This window comes from Ambystoma mexicanum, chromosome 11 (assembly GCF_040938575.1).
Source record: "Ambystoma mexicanum isolate Mex_15411 chromosome 11, UKY_AmexF1_1, whole genome shotgun sequence".
Classification (NCBI taxonomy): domain Eukaryota; kingdom Metazoa; phylum Chordata; class Amphibia; order Caudata; family Ambystomatidae; genus Ambystoma; species Ambystoma mexicanum.
Genome location: NC_090934.1, coordinates 357,899,203 through 357,916,906, shown reverse-complemented (window position 1 = coordinate 357,916,906; position 17,704 = coordinate 357,899,203). Strand labels below are relative to the sequence as shown.

Here is a 17,704-nt window from a genome sequence, read left to right as displayed (position 1 = left end):
ATCGTTATGTGTCTGTAGATTATGTGGGGAGGTTGCTATCGAATCCACAGAACATCTAATATGTGCATGTGCAAGCCTGGATAATATCAAAAATAAGATTATGAAAGCCTATGGCAATAGGATGCACTTTTATGAACCAACAATTTTATTGCCATTTTTACTTGATAGAAATTATGTCAATTTTATGTACCATATGGAGAAATGTTATATTTTATGTATGGACATTTTACAGGAACTTCGTTGGGAATTTAATTTCAGTTGGAAGATGACTTTTCCCCCATGTAATTTCTATGGATGCGATTTATTTGGATTTATGTAGAATTCATTGATGTAACCTGTTAAGTGTTCGGATATCTGATGTGTATATACAAGGCCGATTTTGGCTGTAAGCATATTAAAGAAATACATATCCCTTTCATGTAGTAGTATACAGCGGAGTAGTGCAGAAGAGGCAGTAGTAGTAGGGAGACGTAACATCGAAGGGTGAAGGCAAGTGGTAGGAGTGAGAGACATCAGAGGGAATGAGGATAAAGATGTAGGGAGTAGAAAGAGGGAAGGTGAGTGGAATTTGGCGCAGGCGAGTAGTGAGAGGAGAACATCAGAGGGAGAGGCATCTGTGTGCTTAATAGGAAAGTTTCTGAAAGGCACACCCTTTATTAGTCAACTAACAACATTCATAGTGTGGGGTCAGACTAGTAAGTCCCAGACAGAGAATGTCCAGGTAGGATATTGGCCTTTAGGTTTTCCCTCCAACCCTAAGGCAGATACCTAGACAGTAGGGCGAAACATTTAGTGCATACTAAATTGTGGAGTAAAGACACCTGGGTCTGTACCTTTAGACGAGAGAGAGGGGTGGCCATGGCACTCTACTCAAAATTAAAATAAACACCCTTGGACACTCTCTGGGAGTTGGAGTGTTCTTTGAGTCATCTGTGACACCAGGCTTACAAATAGCTTTTGTGCTGAGCATTGTAATGTGTCTCTCTCTCTTTCCATACTGCATGAAAGAAGGATTTGGTATAGGGTTATACAAGGAGTATTGTAATACTTGCATATTTTTACATACATACTCTTTGCATTGCTGAAAAATACACCAACTATCAGGCAATAAGGAACACTGGAAAGAAGGTTTGTTACCTGTTTAGCTGCAATTTCTTCATCCCGGCCATCTCCTATAACAACATAGGTAACTTTCTTTCCAAATCTGGTAACAATCCGTTCAAAGCAGCTTTCTTTACCTGGAAAACAAGAGGGATAACCTCTCAAACTGGCTCCTTGATATTACGTTTGTTAGCTGCCAGATGTCAATCAAGATACCCTTGCTGAAAACATTTTTATTAGACCAGCAGCTCATTTCCAGCTGCGATTAAGCCATTTGATCCCAGCAGACATAGAAAAAACATTGGCAGGCCAAAAGTGTGATGTACGAACTTGATCCAGGGGGTTATGCCATGGGCGAGGAGGGGGGAGGTATTTGGTTGGAATGGCCATGGGGATTAGCATGGACATGGGCAAACAACAGAGGCCTAAAAACCAAAAGCTCACAAGTTGTGTGTCCCCCCCCTCCTCACAAGTCATCTCCCTCCTAGTTCTACTCCTAGTAACACCTAACAAAACAAAAAAAAGCTTGTTCTGTACAATATACTGATGAGAAATATTACAGGTTTATTTTACAAACGTGATGCACATCACACCATAACCCCACCAGCAGCTTTACAATTCAATGGTATGTTCTTTCTGAGAGATACAATGATTCCTTCCACTGATTACTCATTTCATGAAATCCTCATCAGGCACAATCTGTTCAAGAAAGTTTTCTCAGGCACCAGGTGGCCTCATATGTTTCAGAGGTTGGCTTCCTCACAATTTCTAGGTGCAGTGTAGTGTAGTGCCGGATGTGATGTCATCCATTCATAGACTCGATTCTGCCAGAGTCATTTGCCTCAGTTTTGCCTTGATCATCAGAACTGTAACTCTCAAATAATTGTGAGGGGTCAGAAATGAGAGCCGGACACAAAGTTTGTCATGTTTTTGATTAAAGACATTTATTAAATAATAATGGGTTGGGGAAATGCTCTCTGCCCTATTCTAAAGAGGAACTGCCCTCCCGAGAAACCAAAAATTAAGCATCTGTCTGTATGGGGATGTCAGTAATTGAAAAGCAGAATGTGTCCGAAACGTCCTATCCTGAACCTCACACTATGAACAAAACAACAGGTGCAAGGAAATGTCTTTAACTTGATGTTGGCAAAAGTATAAGAATGACTCCAATGAAAATGTTCTCCAAGGTAAAGACCCTTGGATCCAGAGGGTGGTACCCTTCCCCGGGATTCTTAAATAAGATCACACAAATTTCTCTTTTTGTGCTAACAGTTCCTTTGTTTCTTCACTGGACTCACAAAGTTCTTGTTTAAGCAATACATTCTTTAACAGTCTGTCTGTCTGTAGAATTTCTTTTAACTTTGCAGATCGCCTGGAATATTTATACAATTTCAGCCCTGGTATACTCACCTGGCAGGACTTCTTATGCGTTTGAGTTCTTTGGTTATACCACAATAGCATACACTGTGAGGTGCTTGTTACATCCGTATATGGTAATATTTGGTCAAACTTTTCCCCGCACTTCGAGCTCCTATCACTTTTCACAAACTCCCTTTTCCTCCTCCTCCTCCTCCTCCTCCTCCTCCTCCTCCCACTACCCTCGAGTGGTTATGGGAGTTGGAATCCATGGATGACATTGGACTTTTAACTCAAATGGTTTTTCTTAGGGATTTCACATAAAGGCACAACAGAACCAAAAAGGTGTTGTGTGAGTTGTGGGTGTTTAGGTCAAAGGTGAGTGACAGTAGGCCATTAAGAACTCGATATTAGAGGGTCTTCATCATGGAAAATTGCATCTTATCCAATGAAGTAAAAACATCTCCCTGGTAGTTGTCTTCTCCCATGTGATCCTCGCTCATATAACCACTCGGAAGGTCAGGATCTGGTAGCGGCTGCTGTCCCCTGGCCACATGGGAGGTGGTCACCCCGGTGAATCCGTGATGACTCCATTGGATTCATCACATAATATTTTAAGATAATTGCAGAAATTACAATTAGAGGATTTAATTAGCTGGATATGAGAAAAAGGCGGTGATGAATATGTGGGAGGAAATCTCATATCTATCAAAAAGAAAATTACCAAAGGTAACTTGCTTTTCAAATGGAGACATTCTTCCCATAGATTCCTCATTTTATGAAAGTCTCACCCAGCCATTCCGCAAATGCAGAGTGAGAAGCACGAAAATCCAAACCACTGAGCCAAGAAGCGAATATAAGGCCAATTTTCCAAACCTAGTGAGGCCCCCAGCAGCTTTGCTGGATTTTTTGGGGTTTGTTTTTTTCTCCTGCTGAGAGTGAGACTCTCTTCCTCCCACTCTTAGGCATGATTTGAGGTATGTCTTTGAATTTCTGTGTGCTTATGGGCTATGGGGTATTTTACTCCATAGGGTATCATCTGTTTTGCATGTGTGTTACACAGCACCCTCAGTGCAGTAACAGGGGTGTCATAGTGTCCTCTAAACATAGACTCCATACTCTGGGACTGACTACTGTCTCCCAGGAAAGGGGAGACAGTAGTCAGCATGAAAAGTCACCATTGACTTTACTAGTCCAAAATTGAGATAGTGCACTAAGACTGTGTTGTCCGTCAGAATGAGGACATGCTTCCCCTGCAGAGACAGCGCAAATGCCTACAGGGCAAGCCTGATGGCTCCTAATTCCAGCTTGTTTATGTGTCACCTGGCTTCTGTTTCTGACCAAAGACCGCTCTCCTGCAAATCCTTGCAGTGAGTCCCCCAACCCTTCAGAGATGCATCCGTGACCCCTCGGGTCTGAGGCCAAGTAGGTCAGAAGTGTTTCCCCGCCCGGAGACTGCTGCAGTCCGCCCACCTGGAGAGGTTGTTGACCACCGATGCAGACACCCCGAGGAGATCCGAAAGAGCACAGAGGTGCTGCGACCACTGACTCCTCAGGAGCCACTGCAGGGATCTCATGCGCAGCCTGGCCTCTTGGTACTAGAAAAGTGCAGCATGCCAAGAGACCCAAGAGGCGGAGGAAGGACGCCGCTGGTAGAGTGGCATGGTTCCGGAGTAAGTCGACCATTTGTGTCAAGCCGATGTCTCTCTGTTCAGGAGTGAAGTCTTTCCCAACCTGGGTGGCTAGCACTGCTCCGATGAACTGGAGCATTTGGACTAGTGTCATTTTGGACTTCTTTAAATTCACGGAGAAGCTCTGGGGAGACCAGTTTGCAGTGTCATTTTATAAAGATGACTAGTTCAAATGTTACAGGCGGTGTTCAATTTGATTGTGGTTGAACATTGAGCCACTCCATTCTTTGCTGAGGCCTCAAGTTCTGTTATTCCAAAGGAGGGGAAAACCCACTGTTTTGTTCCTCCTACAGACCTATGTTGGGGAGAATTTTCAGTTTCTGTGGCAATTCCCTTTAACCTGAGAGACCCCCAGCACGTTTGCTGGACTTTGTTATACTTAAATCTCCTGAGTGAGTGAAACTTTTCACCACTCACTAATTCTTTTTCTCTGACAGGGTTTTTATTTTGTACTGATTTTGTGGAGTGTGCTTATCTCCAAATGTTAATGCAGGCATCTGTTTTTGACTTTGTGACACCCAGCACCCTCTGTGCAGTGTCACTGGGTAGTCCCTTGAACTTCTCTATGTTTAAATACATTTTCTTGTGTGAGCTACAGTTCCCAAGAGTAGAAAGATAATTTATCTTACTTACCCTTTCCTTTGTTGGTCCAGCACACACCTTCTTATGTGTGGTGCTGAGGGGCTACATTGTAACTTCTTTTCCCAGTGCTCATGTAACTCTTTGTTACACTAACAAACTTAAATGGCTGGTGGCAGTGGATATTTTTTCTACCTTTTGTGCAGGTTACTAGCAGGCTGATTTCTTAGCTGCCGTATAGCACCCCTAAGTGACCATTCTCTCAAAATGGCCAGTCTTTTTTCACTGTTTTTCATTTGTCAGTCCCTTCTGGCCTCTCCTATCATTTAGTGTAGGATTGGATCCTTTGTGAGTTTTGCTTCAATGGTGAAGCCCGCCCAGGTCCCAGTGCGTCTCACAAGGCAGGAAATGAGGGAGGGTCCCAAAGCTTCACTGTCCTTTGTTTGTAGATGTGCCTGGTTAAAACCAGTTCTAACTGGGCGGCTGGCTGTCCTGCAGGACAGCCAACCCCCAGGTGATTCACGGCGAATGATTGGGTTCCAGCAAATAAGGAGGGGATTTTTGGACTAAAGGCAGAGACAACCACTGGAACAAGGAATCCGAACCAGAATAAGAGCTTAAGTCACCAGCAGCACCATCAACAACCGGGGAAGTACAGGTGAAGCCACCCGCTGTGCTTAACCCATTTTCATCTCGACAGGGAAGCTCCACCAGGGACTAATTCCGCACTTAGGATGGTGGGACCAACTAGCCTCTGGACCTCCTTCAATTTGGGCAATCCCCTGATGTCCTGTGACTTTCCTGGGCTGCAGAACACCAACACCCGGGGTACCCGGACCATTTGCGAGTCCATAGACTTGCAAACATCGAATTTCGCTGAAACTTTGCAGGCATCCATGTGGACCTCCAGAGGCAGGAATACTTCAACAAAAGTCCACTCACAAGAGATTAGGACTGAGTAATTGATGAGAATCTAACCAGCGATATTAGTTTCTTCTTGGTGCTAAGAAAAATGCACCACAACCACAAAGAGCAGCTGAAGTGTGCCGAATCCTTTGTTGCCCGACCCCTTCAACCAAATGCTGCTGCAGAAGCCCACATAAGGCCCCCCAACTTTCATCACCATGACCAAGGTGCAGGAATCGTGGTCTTCATTGTTGCATCCAGAAGGCGACCAGCTACATTTTCAACTTCACTCTTCAGTTCAGGTACTGTGGGGCTTGGGTTACACTTCCCTTAGGTCACTTTCAGTGCTCCTTTGCTTTGGGAGTGCCGTTGTCTTCAATTGGGAGTTGACCTCAACTTGCAACCTGTATGCTAAAATGAGGGCTCCTCTTGAGCTCCTATGCTTCCGTTCGTCAGGGCACCGCCATCGTTTCGGCAGTGCGCATGCACGGACAGCAGTGTTCATCGTTCTGCGCATGCACAGTCCTGAAGGCAACACAGATGTTCCTGCTTGCCTGCCAAGCCTCCCTTTCAACCCATTCCACTATATCAGAAGCCGAGCTGGTTGATTCAGCGCGTATCAATGCAGTTTCCGGTTAGTCTGTTACCTGTTGGCAACGCTCCTTGTGCTCATTGTTCCTTGCCTTGCCTCGTTTCTTGCTTCCTGCCGGCCAACTCTTGCCGCTACTTGGTCCTTCCTTGCCCCTTCTGGACCCTCCCTGTCTGTCCTCTGACATGTCTGCCTTGGGGGTTTCCCCTCCACCCTTCCTTGTCAGTCTGCCTATCTGCCTTGGGCCCTCTCCTCCTGCCTGATCTGCCAGCCTGTGTGTTCTGTGGAGTCCCTCTGGCAGGGTTTCATCGACTTCATCCTGCACTTATCTAGTGACAGTGACCATTTGCCTGCGCAACCTCCTTTAACCAACTGCATTCACCAAGGCCTTCCCGGTCAGCGCTTGTACAGTTGCGACACCACGTAAATCGGGGACGTGCCATCCTGTGTTGATGGAAGCCGATTCAGCACTGACCCCCATCCGAGAGCTAGTATCGGGGTGGGGTTGGTTTCCTGCGCCACATCAACTCCTCAACACCTCTGCTGGCCACCTGGCTTCAAGATCCAAGCAAGAGCTTTGGCGAACAGGTACACAGTACCAGCGCGATGCTCAGTATAACAGTCCTTGGTTCTGTGGGAACAGCAAAATATTGATTTTTTAATACCATCCCTGACAACACAAAATAATATTATAAGCACAGTGTATTTCTTGATGGACAGGAGACTGCTGCCATTAGAAACACTGGGGCCAGCATCACTGTGGCGGATGGAAGTTATTTCAAACCTGGGGATGCAGCTAAGGCATCCAAAGGTCCCACCAAGCTTGCTGGAGGCCCTATACAAATGGTCACCACATTGCCAGCCCTCATTCAGTTTAATACCATGACTGTTAGAATTCCAGTTAGTGTGCAATCTGAAGTGCCTGGAAGGGTGATGTTGGGTAAGGATCTGAAGACTCTAGGAATTGTCTCCAGTACAAGGCCTCCCAGTAAGAAGAAAAGGGCGCTGACCACATTGGCCAGAGAGGCAGCCTTTTTGAGGCTCTGTTTGAGATCAAGGAGCAATCCAGTATCTCTAATCAACAGGAAGGCCAACCTTGAACTTCCCACAAGAAGAAAGAGACTAATGAGAGATCCAGAGTCTCAGGAAAGAAAAAGAACCTCAAGTCCAAACCTTCTCTAAAGAAAAGGACTTCTCCCAGAGGAAAGTCCAAGGTCACCCCAGCAACCCTACCTCCAGCTGAAGTGATGGTTGGCGAAACACCTGATGAATAAGACACAGGTGAAACAGACCTGGAGGAGATCATTCCCTGCTTGGAATATCTGGATATTATAGACCATCCTGAGCTGCAGACTTTACTTGGAGCAGGTGGAACCTCTACGGCAAATTTCAGCAGAGGACAACGAGTCTCCATCTCTAGAAGGTCTGCACCAGCTTCTCAGCTGGAAGGGCAAGAACTAGGGAAGCAAGGGAGGATGTACTCCTCTACGGGAAGCCTACAGAGTCTACTCCAGGGCACCTCAGGAGACTGGCAGTACCCCAGGAGATAAGACAAAGGCTTCAGCAACAGCACATGAGATCCCTCTGGCTGGTCACTTGAGTTTCAAGGAGACCAAAGAGAGGCTCTCATTGTACTTTTACTGGCCCAAGATGGGTGCAGATGTGGACAAGCAGCGTAGAAGCTGCCACACTTGCAAGCTCTCTGGTAAAAGTGTACTGAGAATGAGGCACCCGTGGTGCCCCTCCCAGTCATGGAAGTTCCTTTTGAGAGGGTGGGGATTTACAACATTGTTCCACTAGACCCTCCAACCTCCTCAGGCAACCGGTTTACACTGGTTGTAGTAGATCATGCGAATAGGCACCCTGAGGCCATACCTTATGAGGGCTGTTACTGCTCAGGCAGTGGATAAGGCCCTAATTAGTATTTTTACCAGGTTAGGTTTTCCTCGGGAAGTAGTCTCTGACAGGGGGTCACGTTGTATGTCCCACTACATGCAGGCCATGAGGAAACACAGTGGAATTACTTACAAGTTCTCAACTGCTTCCCTCCCTCAAACCAGGCTGGTAGAGAAGTTCAACTGCACAATGAATAGCATGATAGGTGCCTTAGAAGAACCCCTGAGAAGAGGCTCGGACCTTCTACTGCCGTGCTTGCTCTTTGCTTAAAAAGAGGTGCCTCAAGCTGGAGTGGGTTTCAGCCCCTTTGATCTTCTCTATGGTCATCCTGTCAGAGGCACTTGGGCTCTGATCAGAGAAGGATTTGAGAGTGTGCCATCCTTAAAGCCAGTTCGTGTAACTGACTATGTACTGGGCCTCAGGAAGAGGATGGTGCAGTTGATGACTGAAGCTTCTGAAAATCAGAAGGCTGTTCAAGCCCTGGTTAAGCATTGGCACGACCAAAACACGAACATGGTGGATTTTACCTCCAGACCAGCCAGTTCTTGTTATGGTCCCCACAAGACAGAGTCTTGCGAGACAAATGGATAGGTCCCTTCAAAGTTGTAAGCAAACTTGGAGAGGCCAATTATTTAGTGGACTTGGGCAACCCCAAGGAGGCCTGTAGGGTCTTCACAATGGTTAAGGGCTTATGTCTCCAGACCAGAACAAGGAGCTTTGTTTCTAGCCTCTGACCAAGAGGAGGTGGTGAGTGAACCTCTCCCTGATCTCCTCAGGGGACACCCTTCAGAGGGAACCATAGAAGGAGTATAACTATCTTCTGATCTGACACTGCAGCAGCAGCAAGAGAAGTGCACATCTCTGTTAACTCAGTTTGCCTTTGTTTTGTTCTGACAGCAGACTTGACCCCTTAGGGCCAGCATAATAAACTCACTGGTGAGTCTCACTGTCAAAAGCAGGTACTACCGAATGTCTGATCATGTAAGGAATCATATAAAGGAGGTCGTCCACAAAATGCTTGGCCTTGGGGTTACTGTAGCCTCTACAAGTCCCTGGGCTAGTTCTGTTGTACTGGTGCCAAAGGCAGCTACCAAAGATGTTAAGGTTCTGCATAGGGCTCTGAATGCAGTCACCAAGACGGCTGCCCATCCTTTGTCTAGGATAGATGAGCTGTGGATAAACTCGGAGCTGCCAAGTTCCTCAGCACATCTGATCTAACTTCAGGCTATTGGCAAATAGTTCTGACAGACCATGCCAAGGGGAATAACATGCATTTTCTACACCTGAAGAGACTTGTACCAATTATTCAAGGGCATGCCCTTTGGACTAAGGAATGCGCCAGCATGTTCTGAAAGGGTTCGAGGACTTCTCTGCATGGCATACTTAGATGACATTGCAGTGTTCAGCCCCACTTGGGAAGAACATCTTCATCACTTTGGACAAGTGTTGCAGGCTATAGGACAGAACCATCTGACCATAAAGGCATGTAAGTGTCAAATTGGTCAGAGTAAGGTGGTCTACCTTGGACATGAGGTAGGAAGGGGTGAGATTAGGCCCTTGCCTGGTAAAGTACAAGCTGTACAGGACTGGGCCACCCCTACTACTCAGACCCAAGTGAGAGCCTTCTTAAGGCTCACAGGGTATTACCAACATTTTATAGAGAACTATGGGTCCATGGCTTCTCCACTGAATGTCATCTCTTCACCCAAGTACCCCAAGAAAGTGAGATGGAATGAAGAGTGTGCCAAGGCATTCAAAAGGCTGAAAGATGCCCTATGTAAAGCTCCAGTACTGAAAGCTCCCGATTATACCCAAACCTTTAATGTGCAGACAGATGCATCTAACACATGGATAGGGGCAGTCTTGAGTCGACTGGATGAGCTTGGCCAGGAACACCATATTTGCTACATCAGTAGGAAACCGAAGGACTGAGAAACAAGGTGGGTAACCAAACGAGAATGTTTTGCCATTGTATGTTGGTTGAAGACGTCTAGGCTAGACTTGTATGGATCTACTTTCCTTATTCAGACCACAAACCCTTGAGATGGTTAATGCAAATGAATGGGGGAGATCCTAAACTGCCCAGATGGTCCATTAGCCTCCAAGGGTTTGGTTCTACAATTGAGCATAGGTCAGGAACCAATCATAAGAATGCTGATGGTCTCTAAAGGTCTCAAGAATGCCCCTTTCACTCTCACCTGAGTAGGAGGAATATGAGCTAGCTGATCCTTCTAGTGTGAGAGTAGTGGTCCTTCTTCTGGAAGGGCGTATTTTCTCAGCGATACGGTCTGTTCCAGGAGATAGCCACTATGTCCTGCTAGGTGGGAACAGTTCGGAAGAGTGGCCTCCTTCCCAGAAACGGCCGATATGTGGAAAAATCCAAAAAGGCAGACAAATCTCACGTCGACGTTCCTTAGTAGCTGAGCAGGTATGTAGAAAAGGCTTAGGAGTCAGAGAGCAGATAGCAAGACAGCAGACGGGGAGGAAGCAGAAGGACAGAAGCAGCAGGAATGACCCCAGGGCAGCGGGCATAGAGAAGAGTAGATGCGCAATGCAGAGGAAGGATAACAATTTAGAAAAGGAAAATCACAGCATCTTACACCAAAGAGAAAGCAGCAGGGTTGCAACGTGTGGCTCTGTCCGAGTACGCGTTGTTTGTAGTTACTGCATGCAGCCGTTTTGGTGGAAAACTAGACTGCTCATTCACCTTGCGTGAAGAACGTGAAGAACGTTGGCGTTTCGATGTATGCCATAACCTCCAAGACGGGGAGGTTATGACAGTATGCCCCTTCTATACACTGCTATGCCAGGTTTCCCAGGCTGCAACCAATGAAAATGACAGGAGTTGAGGTGCTGTTATGTGAGAAACAGGTTCCCAGAAGTTCTCAGAAGAGGGATATCCCTTCCATTGTACCAAGTATTGTATGCGTCCTTTCTGATATCTCGAATCACATATTCTGGAGATTACATATTCCGTAGTTGTGGGATTATGGGTAATGTCAGAACACATCCTTTTCCTAGAGTGTTCGTCAGGGATGTATGTCCGATACAATGAAGAATGGAACACCAGATGAATCCGTCAAAGAAACTGACGTAGTCTTAACCTGAAGGCTACTGAGTTGATCTTAACCGTGATTGAAAAAGGTCCGCTATAACGTGGAGAAAATTTGGAAGGGCGCACCCATCTGGGAAGGTACTTGGTAGATAACCAGACCTGCGAACCCAGCTGCCATCCGGGTACTGCTTTTCTATGAATATCGGCTTGTCTCTTGTATCGGTACTTGCTTTCTTCAAGGTTCTTATAGGCGTCCTTATGTGCAGATGCTATCTTGTCCAATAAAGTGTCAACTGCAGGTAAGGGTGAAGATGTAAATCCGGTAGTGAGGAAAGCTAGAGGATGCCTACCATAGATACAAAAAAAGGACTCATCCGGATGGCCAGTATGGTAGGTATTATTTTATGCAAACTCTGTAGTAGGAAGTAACTGCACCCAGTTATCTTGCTTTGTGCTGGAAAAGCACTAACGTATTGTTCCATTCTTTAGTTTAGACGTTCAGTCTGCCCATTAGATTTTGGATGCCCAGATGATAAGACTGTCAATTCCAAGGAGCCAACACAATGTCTTCCAAAACAATGATGTTTACGGAGTACCCCGATCAGAAATTACAGACACAGGAAGACCATGTAAGCAAACTATTCCCTTGACGAAAACATGTGCCATCTCCTGCGGAGAGAGAACCCCTTCGAAGGGTGTAAAGTGGGCAGCCTTGCTAAAACAATCTACCGTAACCATGATTGCCATGTATCCCTGTGAGGGTGGCAAGTCTACCACAGAGTCAGTCGAAATATGACTCCAAGGCTGTACAGGAAGTGTACCTTGTTCCAGAAGCCTGATGGGTTTGGCCGTGCTGTATTTCCCTTCGGCACACACAGGGAAAGATCGAACATACTCCTTGACATCTTGTCTGAGGGTAGGCCACCAAAAGGAGCACTGCAGCAATTCTGTAGTAGCAGCTATGCCCTTGTGACCAGCGATCTTGGTATCATGCCCCCAAGATAAAACCCAACGTTGAAGCCGGCACGTAGGAACGAAGAAACAGTCACCCTAGAACAGCAATCCTTCCTTCCTGGAAAACTGAACCAGATGACGAAAAGTGGGGAGGGACATCTATCCTGGGGTAGCCTCCTCGACTTCCAGAAGAAAAGAAGAAACTGCTCCTGCAAACCTATCTTCCGCTAACATCTGTTCCTTAGGTAGGAGGATATCTGAACACACCAACGGACATCTGGAAAGTGTCAGCAACCACGTTGTCACTTCCTGGGATGTACGTAATGGTGAAATCTAACTGGGCAAAAAAATATGCCCACCTAGCTTGTCAGGCATTTTAACATTCCATTTGTTGGAGCACTCAGAGATTGCAGTGATCAGTTCTAAACACAAAAGCGTGCACAGTGCCTTGTAGTAGGTGTCTCCATTCAGAACAGGCTTGTTTGATGGCTAACAGCTCTTTTTCTATAACTGAATAATTAAATTGGCTGGGGCTTAAGGTCTTGGACAGGTAAGCAATGGAATGTTCCACTCCTTCCTCTAGCTGTTTAAGAACAGCCCTGATAGCCTGAGATGAAGCATTAGTCTCCACAATGAAGGGTTGTGACACACTTGTTTGATAAAACAAAACCCAAGAAGGGTACTGAAGACACCTCAAAAAGACATGTTTCAGGTTTTGCCAGCAGATTGGCGAGTCTGCAAATGGTGAAAAACCACGGTATGGTGGTGGTGGTGACGTTCCTTAGTGGAGGAGAATATCAAGATCTCATCCAATGATGACAGAATTATATGAATAGTCTGTCCATAAAACACTGGAAGATGGCTGGGGCATTAACTAACCCGAAGGGCATGACTTTAGTGCCCATGCAGTCTTCCACTCATCACCAGGACATATCCTCAAGAAGATGATACGTCCCTTGCGGGTCCAGTTTAGTGAAGACCCTTGCCCCTTCCACTGCTTCCAGTATGACCTTAATCAAAGGCATCAAGTAGCAATCCTGGGTAGTAACCTTGTTAAGCCCCTTGTAATCGATGCGAGGCTTAAGTTCTCGGGTGTCTTTTTACCAGAATAAAAAAAAAAAAAGAGACGCGCTCCCGACAGTGATTTGGAAGGCCGAATGAGACCATTCTGCAGGTTATTGTCCAGGTACCCTTAAGACCTTCTTTTCAGGTGGCGTTAAGGAATACATGCGCCCAAACGGAACCAGTGCACTCTGAACCAGGTCAATGGCACAATCCTCGGGCCTGTGTGGCAGTAATTCCTTGTGTATCTTATCCTGAAACACGTCATTGAATAGTGTCGGTATACAATTAACTGCTGCAGCCGGTAGAGAAGGATACATGGCAGGTAAGTCTTCCTTCTTTTGTATGTCAAGACAGTGTGAACCACAGTAGGTTGAGGTAAACTGAACTGTATTCTTTTCACAGTTGATGAGGGTTGTGAATTTGCAGCCAGGGTATCCCCAGGATAACTGGGATATTAGTGGCTGTGACAATGTCAAATGATAGAATTTCCTGACAATGTCAAATGATAGAATTTCCTGGTGATTGAACATGGATACCCTCGGGGAAACCGATGAATGAGTGATGGGACCAGATCACAAAGGCTTTCCGTCAACCCCTTCCACAAGTTGGTCTTCTGTCCAGGGGGACCTGGTATACCTTCTCTGTCAGCCCAAAGAGTACCCACAAAACTACCTGCTGCCCCACTGTCCATTAAAGCCATTTCTTCCATCCCCCTCCCACTATCCAAGTGTATCCTATCTTTATTGTCATCAAATGAGAATCCAATCCTTTGGTGATGGTTTGTTACATATTGATGGGACTGTCCTTGAGACCCCGGCAAGTCGTCCCTGCTAGGATCATCCGTTTCCCGATCTGCAAGGAGGAACTTTTGGGCAATCCCGAAGCAAATGTCCTTCTGATGCACAATCAAGACAAACCCTTATGTCCTTTTTGCTTTCTTTCCACAGCTGTCAAAGAGCCTCGGGCTATGTTAATGTTAATGGATATTTGTACCGCGCACTATCACCATCGGAGTGGTCCCCTAGCACTCTGGCGGCTCTGAAAGAGGGAGGGGGGGTGAGTTAGTGGGAATAATCTGGAAAAGTGCAAGAGAGCAGTGATTTGCTGTTGGCAGCCTTAGCCCGGTGGGTCCGTTGGCTGGGCTTGGAGTGTTTTACGGTCCGTAGTCGTCGTGTGCTGTTGTGCAAGTCTATGTGCGGTTTGTTTTGTTGTTGCACTGTACTGAAATTTGTGCGGATTTCTGCATTTTAGGGTTGTGGTTGTGTTTGGTTAGAGTTTGAGCGGTATGTGCAGAGAGATGAGATTGTTAGTGGATTGGTTAGTTGGCCTTTCTGTCCTTGCAATTGTGTCTAGGTGTGATGCTTGCTATCATTCACTATTCCTTCTGAGTGTCTGGCTTGCTAATTTCAAAATTCTGTTTAGATGTGAGGAAGGCTAGTGAAGTGATCATGATTCCATTTGGGTGTTGCACTTGTCATCATTAACAGTTTCATCTAGGTGTGGTACATGCTAACATTCATATCTAGACAGGCGAGTCAATGCCTATCATCACTAACCTAATGCTCTGGGCTATTGGAATTTTCATCAATATAATACAGCTCATGTCACTGGTGCACATCAAATCACAAGTGATTGATTCCTAGTAAAGGCACAACATATGGTCACGAATAATGTTAATTTTGGTGATTCTAAAAACACAATGGGTGGAACTATACCGTTAATCTCCGATATACCAAACACAGGATAATATTTACCCTACCACGTAACCCAAATTGGCCATGGCCAAGTGAAGTGCAATGCACTAATATATTAAGTAGATGTTCTTTCAACAAACTATTTGTTCAAGATGGTATCGAAGTGTCCTCTTTCCTGTTTTTCTTCGCACCCCCATCCCCAACCAGTTATTGATGAACTGTTAATGGGTATGTAAAAACCAGATGGTCTTTGTTTTACAATTTCTACTGCAATTTTTATATTTATTTAAACATGCATTATCGGTTATAAATGTGTGATGTCTTTTTGCTTATGTTTATCCTCATCAACACTATCATTTTTGGTTCATGAAATGAATGTCAGCCTTGAAAACAACCACAGGTCGAAACACATGTGAGCTGATCTATACAAGAATAAATACTGACTGACCCACATAGAAGTCTATCAATTCTATGCTTTCTAATACGAAACTGTTGCATAATCACGGTAGACTGAGCGCGTCTTATCCCTTTCCAAACACAATTTCTAGGTTTATCTTCTGAGTAAGATTAACCTCAGACAAATTTGGGGAGAACAACAAGTTACTTCTTACCTGGTAACGTTCTTTCGATGGGATGTTCCTCCGACGTATTCCTTATCTTTGATATACGTTTCCAGCTTGCTGGCCGCGGAAATTTTTTCTGTAGAGGGCGCTGCGCGTCGACGTCCGCCGAGTCGATGTCCTTCGACGGCCACTGTATCGGCGCCGACCATGCCCATAAATAGACACGCGCTGCGTCCGTTGCTCAGTTCTGTTTTGTAGTATAAGCAAAGACATGCCTGAATTGGTTAGTAACCTTGAAGGAGCGAAAGCTGCAACCACAAGGGAAGTTATCACTGCGGGGATGGATGGGAGGGGCGATAAGGAATACGCCGGAGGAACATCCCGTCGAAAGAACGTTACCAGGTAAGAAGTAACTTGTTCTTGGAAGGGATTGTGTCCTCCGACGTATTCCTTATCTTTGATAGACTCCCATAGCAGTGGTATGTAATTGGAGGAGGGAGTAAGTGTTATGTATCCCTTTAGGGATGGACCGAGTGTAATACGGCCTTGCCAAATCTGGTCTCTTGGGCAGTGGAGGAATCTAGATTGTAAAATTTTGTGAATGTATGTGCGGACGACCATGTGGCAGCTGCACATATGTCCCGGACCGGTACCCCTCTCTGGAGAGCTGAAGAAGCTGCGATACCGCTGGTTGAATGAGCCCTGAGGTTTTGGGGTGGCTCTTTCCCTGCTAGTCTATAACATTCCAGGATGGCCAAGATAATCCACCTGGAGATGGTTTGTTTTGTTATGGGTAGTCCCAACTTGTGACCTGAGTATCCTACAAACAGCTGGTCTGCTTGCCTGATCCTAGCCATTCTGCTGACGTAAAAGCTGAGAGCTCGCCTAGGGTCCAGCCTGTGTAGCCTTTCCTCCTCTTTCCCCGGATGGGGAGGAGGGTAGAATGAAGGCAAGGTCATTTTCTGAGTAATATGGAATTCAGAAACCACCTTTGGGAGAAAATTAGGCTTTGCCTGGAGGACAACCTTGTCCTTGTGGAAGACTGTATGTGGGGGTTTACAGGCGAGAGCTTGTAGCTCACTCACCCTCCTAGCAGATGTTAGTGCTACAAGTAGGACAGTTTTAAGTGCGAGAAATCTCAATGCGCAAGAGTGAAGTGGCTCGAATGGAGTGCCCATTAAGAAGTTTAAGACTAAATTTAATTCCCATAATGGAACCTGGAATGGTTTTGGAGGGTAAACATTAGTCAGACCCTTGACAAATTGTACCACTAGAGGAATTTTGAAATACAATGATTTCTCTGCAGTGCGCTTGAAGATAGAAAGCGCTGCGAGATAGCCTTTTACAGTGCCAACTTGAAGGCCTGAGTTTGCCAAGTAGAGTAGAAGCGATAACACCGTTGGTGTATCACATGAAAAAGGGTCGATATTCTCTTCCCTACACCAGCTGCAAAACGTGTTCCAACGGCAGCAGTATAAAGACTTTGTTGCTGGTCTTCTGGCCGAAAGCAACACCTCCATGACGTCATCAGGGAGATCCCAATCCTTGTACCACAACCTTTCAGAAGCCAAGCCTGAAGGTTGAGGGTTCTGATGTCTGGATGGAGAACCTGACCTCCCTTCTGCGAGAGAAGATTCTCTTTGAGTGGAAGACGGATTGGAGGACAGATGGACATATTTAGAAGGTCCGGGTACCACGTTCTCCTGGCCCAGTACGGGGCAATTAGGATCATGGTTTTCCAGAATCTTCTCAACCTCCTGATCATTTGAGGAATAACAGGCACTGGTGGAAACGTGTAGAGGAGTGGAAACTCTCAGTCCACTACAACGCGTCTCCTAGAGCTCCTCTCGGGAGAAATTCCTTTGAACAGAACAGATCGCACTTCCTGCTGGTGCTTGTGGCGAACAGATCCACCTGAGGGGTTCCCCAAAGGGCGAAGATCTCTTGAAGGACTTCCTGAGCTAGCTCCCATTCGTGGGAGACTGTGCTCTGCCTGCTCAGAGCGTCCGCTGTCAAATTCTTCTCTGCGGCTAGGTGGACTGCCGATGGAGAGATGCCTTCCCGAATTTCCCAAAACCAGAGCTGCATTGCCTCTCTGCACAGTGGCAGTGATCCTACGCCTCCTCTTTTGTTGAGGTAGTGCATGGCCACCGTGTTGTCCATCATTATCAGGACATTTCTCCCCTGTACTGATGGCAGGAAAGCTTTCAGCGCTAGTCTGATCGCTCTCAGCTCTAATAGGTTGATATGTAGTC

At 46.0% G+C, this 17,704-nt stretch overlaps 1 protein-coding gene across 9 annotated transcripts in view; it reads right to left on the bottom strand.

Annotated features, from left to right (window-relative positions):
- Positions 1-17,704, bottom strand: part of EYA3 (EYA transcriptional coactivator and phosphatase 3) — a 2,553,793-nt gene that overhangs the window by 70,664 nt on the left and 2,465,425 nt on the right. For all 9 annotated transcript variants that reach the window (XM_069623074.1, XM_069623072.1, XM_069623073.1 and 6 more), the window contains one exon: positions 1,138-1,238. In XM_069623074.1, the coding sequence (XP_069479175.1) occupies positions 1,138-1,238 (101 nt within the window). The remainder of the gene's footprint in view (positions 1-1,137; positions 1,239-17,704) is intronic.